General features: G+C 35.6%; 1 protein-coding gene across 1 annotated transcript in view; it reads right to left on the bottom strand.

Moving 5' to 3' along the window:
* The window catches only part of ERC2 (ELKS/RAB6-interacting/CAST family member 2), a 1,129,221-nt gene that overhangs the window by 209,587 nt on the left and 908,555 nt on the right, over nucleotides 1-11,079 (bottom strand). Inside the window, exon 15 of the mRNA XM_019505002.1 lies at nucleotides 6,529-6,676. Coding sequence (XP_019360547.1) covers nucleotides 6,529-6,676 — 148 coding nt within the window. The remainder of the gene's footprint in view (nucleotides 1-6,528; nucleotides 6,677-11,079) is intronic.

Below are 11,079 nucleotides of genomic sequence, written 5' to 3'. Positions count from 1 at the left end.
GGGGGGGGGGCGCTGAACTCCTGTGGGATGTGCCATCCACCCCAGCATCTCATCATTCATGAGCTGCACCTGCTACCTCAAGGTATGTAGAAAAACCATTCAAAGCTGTGTCTATAGCTAAATTGCTTATTCTCTGAATCAGCATCGAATCTTCAGATTCGGATTCAGCTGAATCAAATCGGGACAGTGATCCGAATCAACAAATTGAATCACTGTTCCCCGATTCGGGCCAAATCCAAATTGAATATGGCCCATTTCGCACACCCCTATTAGAAATCCACTGTACATTTAAAAAGAGTAACTTACACATCTGAAACATTTTTATGCCAAGTTTATGCACCACGCACATAAATAGTATTTTGCACTTAACCAACTATTTCTATGTCTTCAAATAAAAGAAAGTCTATAGCTTCAAAACAGACTGCAACAGTTTCATTCATTTAAACAAGCAGTCTTTTTTGGCAATTTAAAGCGTTGCTTGTGTTTAGAGTACAAACTGCTATTGCATACCTCATAAGAAGTATATCTAGGAGGCTTGGTGTTCTGGCCAAACTCTTCCATGCATGGCTTAGTACCAGGAAATGCTATAATTTTTGTACATGTGTAGCAATTCCTGCTGCCTTAAGCAGTGCATCAGTACAGTTGGAAGCACCAAGCCTCCAGGACCAATGTGCTATGACTAATCAGATACATAAACCCACTCACAGGTTTGACTCTAAAATCATAATGTAGCCCTAAATGTTTAAAGAGAAAGCAAAATGTGAAATATGCATTGAACGTATGTTTCATATGTAAATATTCTACTTGTTTTATTCTCTTTCAGTTTAGATTCCTATATTTTGATTTGCTTTGCCACTGCCATGTAGTGAAAAATCAGTACATTTATCAATGTTTTTTAAAAGATGATGAGCTCAAGTAGATTATTTAAAAATAAAATATGGATATTTTTCTTGCACAGTGTAAGTAATATCTTCTCATTTTATTTCAAAGCATGGTTATAAGCTAAAAAGCAAGTGTGTTAAAACAGATATGTAGAGTTTTGCTTTTATTGTCTCTTAATGTTTTCAAAAGAAAGTTTCCTCAATTTACAATGCTTTTCTACTTGCCAATTCAAGCTGAGATCTCAAAGTTACTTATTTTTTTGACAGCAGGTTATAGAGGAAGCCAAATTCATGTAGGTACTTCTTTCCCTGCCTTTAAACTGCACTCAAATTTAGAGGGTTGTAAAAAACTAGTCAGAACAAAAAAACCCCACAATCCTGGATAAATTACTTTGTCAATGAATCTTTATTAGAAGAGATATTAAAGAGGGCCTTAAAAACTTAATTCTCACCTATTTTGTGTTGTTAGTATGACTGTACATGTACCTTGCGGGGTTTGTGTAACTTACCATAAGCTATTTTCATATACAATTATCTGCTGTGATTCCTCAAGGCATTTTACCAGTGGGGTGCGGGACTGGGGAAGGGAGAAGTTCTTTTGTTTGAAAATGTTATATACTGGCAAACAGAAAGTACACATTTTAAGCTGTGTATGTGTGTTAAATTGTACATTCTTAAAATAATAATAAATATGCATTTTTAAGCATTGCAAATGCACAAAAATAGGTTATAACAGTGAAACTGAAACTAACAAAAAGGAAAAGGTGCATCTGACTAAACTGTCAGGCACACTGTTATATATGGGAAGTGAAAATGTTTTTCTTGACATTTTTAATAAGAATTCATTTCACTACATATTAAACAATTTATACAGAAAATAAGTCACAAAAGAGCATTAGGGCTATGTCAGACTGACAAAAGGGAGAAAGCTCATTCTTGAGGTGGAAATATATTATGTGGCATTTGAGGCACAATGGGGCCTATTAAGTAAGTTGTTTAGGTGGTGGTGTGTTACATCTAGTTATTGAAAAATGTGATACTCTTCTTCCTCACATGGGAATTTCAATGCTTCCATCAGTTTGTGGTATAACCTTAATATTCTTTGAAACTAACTTACGGAAGTTTGTGGAAAACCAATCTCCTTCCAGTTGAAGTACAAATACACCAGGATGCTTTAGGAGTCTACCAGAGTGATTAGAGCCATTTATCACTGTGTCTGTGGTAAACCCAGATACATTTGCATTTAGGCAATTCAATCCGAGTCTAAGTCTGTTATGCATTACAGCACTCTGATAGGATCTGTTTTTTTGGCTTTAATCCAATCACAATAAAACTCTCTGAGAAACCTAGGTACTTTGGGTTACTCCAATGCATTTAATAGAATTGACCTCTTGAACCATTAAAACATAGTAACAAAAATCTACTGCACACAGTGCCACATCTCCTGAAATACAACACAGACCTTTGATGCCTACATCAGTGTGCCCTGTGGGAGCCACCGTATCTTGCTTTAAAATGTTTTCAGTAGTGATAAGTGAATTTGCAAATGTTTGGATGTTCCAACTAGATAAGTATCTATACCTTTTTAATGAATCCTAGGAGATACCTAAATCTTATGAGGTCTGCCCAGTAAATGACCCTCTATGACCTTCTCTGCCTTCATTCAGAAGGCTAGAAAATCCTCCTGAAATCTGTTTGAAATGGAAAGAAAGCAGTACACCTTCCTCTGAGGAGTCCTACTGGTAGAGGTGAGATCTCCCTAGATACACTGGTAATGAAAAAAGTTAGAATCCACTCCCCTAGTAATTCTGCCTAGGGAGAGAGTGCCAACAAGCCAAGGGGTACCTAACCATTGATCCTGGTTTGGAAGTGTAGAGATTACAGTCCTACTATTCATTCTTTATGGACTTCCTGTCTCCCAGGTCAAAAATCTTTGTTGGTAGTTTTGGAGTTGCCTGTCATTAGGCATATCATATGATTTCCCCTTTTCCTAAAAATGTTTTGTAGAAAACAAAAATTTAATTTGAATTCACATTTTAGAATCATTATAAATCAGATATTCTTTTTTAAAGGCCACCCTGAAAAAGCCCTGCTACCTCTCAGAAGCATGCTGGAGACAGAGGTATCAAGACCAGTGGTAGAGGAGCCTTTAGGGTTAGTTAACTGCCTTGTTTCCAGGTTTGGCATTATTGAGTGAGGAATTTCAAAAAGCAACATTCTTTGGGAATTCTGAGGATGGTATAGATGCATCCCTAAGTCATCTTTTAGGGACCACAAAGAAATTTCCCCCTAATTGTTAGACAAACCACAGCAAGGTAGACTTTTTTACATTCCTCTTAACAACCCAGGGACCCATTGTGGAAGTAAAGTTGTAAAATTTTCATTAGTGCAATGTGGCAAGTATCCAATGCAGAAAATGACTTATTAGGGAGTCATTTTCCCTGATAAACTGGAATTAGAAGCCAGTTAGGAAAAGTTATCTCTTAAAGAAGGTTAGAAACATAATTGGGGCCCCTTAGATCTGGTACTATGTGGAAGCACCCTATTTCTCATCTCTAAATCCTTGCATGAGGATTGGGTCATGGTATCAAGCAACAATGCTGGTATGGAGAGAAGTGGGGGCTGACCACAGTCCTCCCTCAGGTAGCATAGATTCAAGTAGGAAGGATGATCTGCCCTGGATGATTTATTGTCATATAGCTCCTAGATGAGATAAAGCTGTGGCCCAGTTAAACCACATCCTTTATTTCTTGTCTTTTTTCCTATGATGTCCAGGCTAATGAAGAGGATTTATCTCGACATCACTTTAATGCATTACTATATCTGGCATTAAGGCTCTTTATTACTATAAATAATGAAGTACAATAGAGTACAGTCAGACCCCCAGTTACACGGTCTTGAGTTACACTGATTCACACATACACGCTTTATATAATATGACCATGTTTCAGCTTCATGTTTATACTGTTTGTGGGAGAGCGGTTGTCAGTTTGGAGTTTGCTTACATAGCATTAGCATCACTTGTCGTCTCCTCCAAGACTGTCCATCATTTTTGGTTACGTTAACCCTTGAATATTTGTGAAAATGGCGTCAAAGAAAGCCTTTGATGTTGTGCCCAAAAGAGCATGTAAGTCAATCACCCTGGCCCAGAAAACAGAAATCCTTGATAAATTAAGAGAAGGCAATAGTGCTGTGTCAATTGCTTGTCAATACAGTTAAAGTGAATTGACTGTGTGTACCATTAAAAAAAGTGAGCAAAAAATTAGGGACTGTGTGAAAACGACAACCCCTGTGAGTTCAAGAGTGTCGCTGGTGACTAGAATTCCTCATTTAGATAATGTTGAGAAAGTCCTTAATCTTCAGATCAATGAAATGACCAATACAAAAAGAGCAGTTGTTGACAGCATGGCAATTAAGGCTGAAGCTTTGTCTCTATATGAGCACATAGCCAGGAGTAAAGGTTTTAATAAAGCTATTAATTCCATTATTTTGTGTTTAAATATCCTTTTATTATGAAATGATGTTATCAAATCTTGGTCCCAGGTCCCTATCCCCCTGTTTTCCATTGACTTAATGCCTTGAGATACACTGTTTCAACTTACACCGTGTTTTTCAGGAACCCTCCACATAACTCGGGGTCTGGCTGTACTTGGTTAAATTTTTAATTTAAATTACCCTAAATAACGCTTCCCTAACAACTTTCTTCTTGCTATCTGTTCCTATCCTGAGGCAGAGCGAGTGGATGTTTGCACACCTTTTCACAGTAAATAACAGAGTATCTAGAGGACATATGTTGGAGTACAGCAAGATGCTCTATTATTTCAATATTTTACTTTTCACACTAGGAAGATGATGGAGAAAGGAAGAAAGGAATTGTCCAAAATGACAAGACATAATACTTGCTATCATCTTCCAAAAGGCAAGAAAGAAAACTACCATAGCTTGAATCCATGCTGCACAGTTGCAGTGTAGATAATTCTGGGAACAAGACATGAGAAGGTACAACAATACAATAAGAAGGTAAAAATGTACACATTGCTAGTAGGCACATGGTCTGTGTGTGAAATGTCTCCTAAACAGCTGATTGACCTGAAGCATATGTACATTATGGCTGGAGCCCAGGTACTTGGCAGCAATGTCTGTTATGAGATAGGCAGCAAAAATGGATGATATTGTCATGCTTGTGGGCTGTTTCCTATTTCTATCGACCTGTAGGAAAAAGCTAAATTCCCTATGGTCAGAACAGGAATTTAGCTCAGAAGCAAGGCTTTTCCTTAGCTTTCTGTTGCCCAGTGAATGAAAATCTACATTATGCAATGTATGACTCAGAATGAAGAATCATAACATTGGCTATGTGGTACACCCTTATATAGTATTAACATGACATGCTCATTTGTAAAATGGCCCATTGCCTGAGAGGAGATTGGTTACTTTGAAGGGCTGAGACTAGCATGATGCGAGATTTTCCTGCTCTTCAAGTAGAATTCATAGAACTCAATGATGACACTGCCACACAAAGGAAAACATCAGATATAACACTACTAGCTGAGTTTGGAAAACCTCTTTCTCATCTCTTCTCATATTATTAAAGGAAGGAAGGTGTTTGACAGCACACTGATATGACACACAACACAGATCTTCACTGTCTAGGTTATCAGAGCATCCTTTCCTCTCTTGATTTTCATTAAGCTTACAGTACCTATGTGAGCAATGACTATCAGAACTTTAAAACAGAGGCAGTAGTCAGTATACAGTTATGTTTTCACACTATGAAATAACTTCAATTAGCCATAAAAGATATCCATATGCACTGTATGCATCTTACCATAGTAATTTTTATCAACATGAAAACAGAAAAAAAATGAAATTGAAGTACTATTTCTTGTGGTAAAACTTGTTCTAGAGCATGCAACCAAAAACTCTTCTCTTAGAGACTTCTACTGATTTATAATAATGAAGATAGCAGTTATTTAAAAATTGGTGAGGTTTTAATCACACTTACGAATTACAGATAACCTCTCAGAAAATCTGGAACCTTCTGAACAAGCCACTATTTTGTGGCAAACATACATATAACTAAACAAAGACTAGAAGGAGTCAACAAATGGGATTTAATCTTGCTTTAATTGCATAGTACGTCTGTTTTTGGCTGTGGTGGACTGTGGCAGCTACGTGGAAGAGGAACAACCCAGGCCAGGTATAGACATTACACTTTTACTGATATAAGTGATCAGAAACCTGTCTATACCCATAACAGAACAGAATTTTGGCATACATAAGCTGGTTTAAAAATGGCAGGACCTAATCTAAGATTTGCCCCTCCCACCAAAGGGCAAATCTGTGTTCTGTCTGCTATTGATCTAAACTACACCGCTTAACGAAATCTGCATATTTGAAACAGATTCTGCTCAGGCTTTTTGAATGTCTGTACCTAGCCCCAACAAGTATGAATGAAACAAACACGAGTTAATACTTAACAGCCTTAATGTAACAGTACGGCAACACTTACAATACCTTTCTCAGCTGCTGTCAAAAGGCAGACTTCGCTTGAGGGCTTTTCAATATGAGGTTAGCGTAAAATAGTGAAAATGAAACTAAATGCCAAGTGCCAGCTCCAACAGAAGAGTTAAAATGAACATTTTCCCACCTGCTGTTTTAACTGGTGCACTAATCTGTCTTTCTCTCGTTTTAGAGCCATTACTTCCTCTTGAGTCTTCTTTTTCTTTGAAGCGGACAGTTCAAGCAAGGCAATGTTTGCATCTTTTTCACTGATTGCAGCAAGTAGAGCTTCCTGTCTGATGGTAAAAAAAGAAAAGTATTATTGCTCTCATTAAACCCATCACAAAAACACCTAAGGAATATTTCTTGTGTTCATTTATGCTCATGGCAAATTTTGTCAGCTGTCAGAAAATCATGAAACTAATTAATCAACAAAATCTAATGGCTGTCTCTGCTTCTAAATATTGAACGTGGCATGCAGTGGTGTCTTTGCATCACATTAGCCTAGTGCAGTTTTTTAAAAATAATCTAGTAAAATCTGTTTTAGATTGAATTTTACATTATCATTTTTAAATACTTAGAAATATCTAACACACAAAAGTAAAATATCTTAAAAGTTTCACAGTACAAATGATAGCTTTCCTCCAATTATCTCAACGTTTTCCTATAAATTTATCACTATTTGCTGTGCCACTAAGGAACCATGCTTTTCTATAACATATAATTTCAGTAATAAGAGTAAAATTCCAGGAAAATAATGCCTTGATCTCAGTGATAGATCTTCTCCACCAGCTTCTTAGACATCTAATCCTACTGAAGCAAATTGCAGCTGATGCTGCTCTGAAACTTGCATAAGATATCAGCAGTTACAAGGATCTAATCTGATATTTCTGAAGACTATAATACAACAGTGATTTTTTTTTTTTTAAGTGCAAAAAGTAAAATATAGAACTGAAGGTCTAACTCTCTGTTACACTTCTATAACCAGTCCCATAGCCGAAGCCATGTTTGATTAGTAATAAATAGAAATGTTTCTAATAAGAGAAACAGTAATATTAATAATAATGAGAAGCTTTTAGAACAGAACATTTTATAGTCTATGCTTTCTCCTAGAAGTATATGAGATCAAACATGAAAAAATAAGGATGGAGAAATAAGCTGTACATTAAATGTACGTACCAACTGTTAATCATTATAAGAAATTGGTTCATAAACTTTATACGCTTAAGGTGAGCTAAAAGGTTGAAATTCTCATAGTCTCTGTGCTGACCAAGAAAAATGTCAAAAAAAGCTATTTCACTCTTTAAAGTTTCTAATGCATTAATGTAAATATTTGGAAGACAATATTTCTGATGGAGCCAAAGAAAAACAACCCATTTATTCTGCTCTCCAAGTTATGAGACATGGATTAATTTTAGATAAACACTTGCATTTTATTCATACAGTTAAATGGTCTCATTTATTATTCTGCCTCCTTCATTATAATCGTACTCCTTAAAAAAACCTATCAATGGTCTTTAACTGGATGCCATATTTACTCTTTGTTTAAATAAAAAAATATATATCAGTAGAAAAGAATACTTTAAAATTACTATTTTTCATTATAAAGATAGTATGCAAAGGTACCGTGTATCTGGATTTCTTCACTTGACCGTTATGAATACAAAGAATGGTGCATCAAGTCTTAATGTGTAAATTGTACCTAAATATGCTTATTTTAATGTATCTAATGCCTGTATTTTTCCTTTAAAAACTCAGGCATTATGTACACAGGGACAGAAATAACTGATTTGCCACTATAAGCAGCTGGTCTTCTTGCCCTGCTCTAAACAGAACATGTACATGCAAAATATAGTCTAATAAGACCTCCTCCTGTTTGGTTGCTTTACCAGTCACTCAAACAATAAAGAAAAAAATTCAGCCTCCATTTTCAACCTTCCACAGGTAACATTCCTCACTTCTCTGTCTCAAAAAGATACATTGCCCATGGAAGTAGCTTTGTTAGTAATAACTAATCTGACAGAAAATATCAGGAAAAAGCTGTCTGCATCTTTATAGGCACAGAAATAGCATATTGTGAAACTATAGAAAACATTCTTCTTCTGAAGCTAAATACACCAAATATACTCACATGAAATCTGACTGGCTTAATTCCTTCATAGTTCATTTCATAATATTTTATGATTTTCATTTATTTAAATAATTAAAATCAATTCAATTCAATTAAAATTATTAACAAAAATAGTTCAAAGATTTTATAGTGCTCCAATGGTTTATTTAAATGAAAAGCATTTTTGGAAATATTCCTATTTCTTTAATTTCTAATGAGTAACCATTTATCAATACCTTGAACACTCATTTAAGGAAAATTTTGTTCTCAGGTCATTTCAAATTCAAAAAGTTGCCTTATGTTGTAATTATTACAAATAAACTCTAATCATAGTATTTGCTCATTGGGTATAGATAATAGAAGACATATCACTATATTAACTGAACTATACCAGAACAAAAGAATTAAGAATTCACTTGCTTGTTAGCTAAAGATGAATTGTCAATACAATTTTTAGTTCAAATGGTTCCATGTCATTATTATAAATCTGGTTGTATTAAAGTTCTATATCTAGTATTTATGTAGGAGGTACAGCTTACAACTATTTGGAGGATGTGTGGTCACATACATTTACAGAATGTTCAGAAGACAAACATACCAAAGCTCAGGTCAAATACAGAATAGGAGGATGTATCCCAGATTTCTTTGGGGCATATTCCAGATTTCCTTGGGAATGTAATTTAAAAGTTAAAAGCAATTGAAAAGTTATAGTGCATAGATATTGCTGCTTTTTCTACAGTAGGTTTCAATTTAAATATTTGCTACCTATTGGATTTCAAATTGTCAGTTGTTGTATCATATTTTATTCTTTTATTATGTGTAATAAAATGTTTACCACTGCTGTAAAGGAAAAGGACAGAGTCTAAAATAATTGTGTGGAGACACAAGGAAAACTATGGAAATTAGGTATAATTGTAGGTCAACTTTAAGAGAAAATGTTTCATTAAATTTTAAGGATACCAAATTCAATTGCTATATTGAATCCTTCATTTCTCCTCCAGAATTTAAAATTATATTATAGTCCTTGAATATTAAGACTAAAACACAATTGAGAGCAAGCACAGGCACAAATAAGGAAAGATTTGGTTAAATCTAAACATCTGATATTTACATTTACTCAAATTCATTTTTATTTTTCAACCTGTGAAAAAATGCCATGTGCACTTGGGATCATAACTCAGAGGGTTTGTGATAATGTACAACAGCACTACTCTCCAAAAGTGGACAAGTATGATGGGAAATAAAAGACCTTAAAAAGAACAGACCAAGTAAGTTTGGAAACAGTCTACTCTCTGGTCTGTACAATCCAACACACACCCCACTTCATTGAGCCTTACCAGTTTTTCTCAACCAGCTGGATGAGACCCTCCAGAGGGTTATGGACTGCAACCAGAGGGTTGTGAGGTGCTGAATATGTCATTAAATCTAAAATAAAGAAAATCTCACTCCCCTTTTCCCTGCATATTTCAATGTCAATTACCCTCTGTCAACCTGTCAAAACATACACACAAATAAATTATATAGGCTAATCATCATTCTTGTTAGATTTTTTAATTCCTATTTATATAGCAAATGTAGAGGTGCTATAATTTTTTTCTTTGAATAAGGGGTCATCAAACTGAGAAGGCAAAAACCAGCTGCCTGAAGGTTTAGGAAGTCTATCAGTACTTTTCACTGTACTGTAGGAATACAAGAAACAGAACATGGATAATCTGAATAGTGTTACACAGTAAGAATCCCAGGGAATACATTTCAATAGCATTTAACTGGATTTTCATTAGGATTGGGCAGTATTTTCTACCCAAGATACATTTTGATTACTTATTTCTGACTACTTAAATCAATAAGGAAGAGATCATTCATAATAATTTGTGTTATCATTATACAAAGCATGAACTAAAGAGTAAGGGGAGGGGAGGGACTAAGAAGCAGATTGTGATGAATAGGCACAAAAGCCTGAAAGGGCATAAGAAGTTTCTCCCAGCTCTGTTTCCCATGCAAGATCCTAGCACAGAAGGCATATCTATAAAACACATTATATATGTAACTAATTTCTTTTACGTGAAGTGATCTGAGCCTTTATAAGAGAGGCCAAGTAGACAGCCAATAAGCCTTAATTCTCAATTTTTTTATAGAGTACATGTCACTCTAACAATGCCTGTGAAAGCACCTTCAAGCTAAAATTTCTGAAACCTCATCTGGAAGGATCACCTTGAGGTCTGAGAAAGCAATTCAGTTTCTCTGTCTGTTGAATGGGTGGCCTCTCTGCTGGAACTATGGAGGAAGACGGTCGTTGCTGCCAATGTAGCTGGTGAAGAAGAGTGTAAAAGATATGGACTAGGGTTGTTAATCACTGTTTAACATGTGTGATTAACATTTTAATTGGTTCTTGCACTAATATTTTCAACACATTAATCACGCACGTGGTTTTGGAACCTGTGCCTGGGCTCCATTCCACCACCATCATGGCAGCCTCCGGGCCTATTCCTCCCGTCTAGAGTGCCCACATCCCCCACTTCTTAGTGTCATCAGCAAATTTGAACAGGGCGCTTTTTACCCCCTCATCCAAGTCATTGATGAAGATGTTGA

Source organism: Gavialis gangeticus, unplaced genomic scaffold, assembly GCF_001723915.1.
Source record: "Gavialis gangeticus isolate Ggan-Ray unplaced genomic scaffold, GavGan_comp1, whole genome shotgun sequence".
In the NCBI taxonomy this organism is placed as follows: Eukaryota; Metazoa; Chordata; order Crocodylia; family Gavialidae; genus Gavialis; species Gavialis gangeticus.
This window is presented reverse-complemented; position numbering and strand designations above follow the sequence as displayed.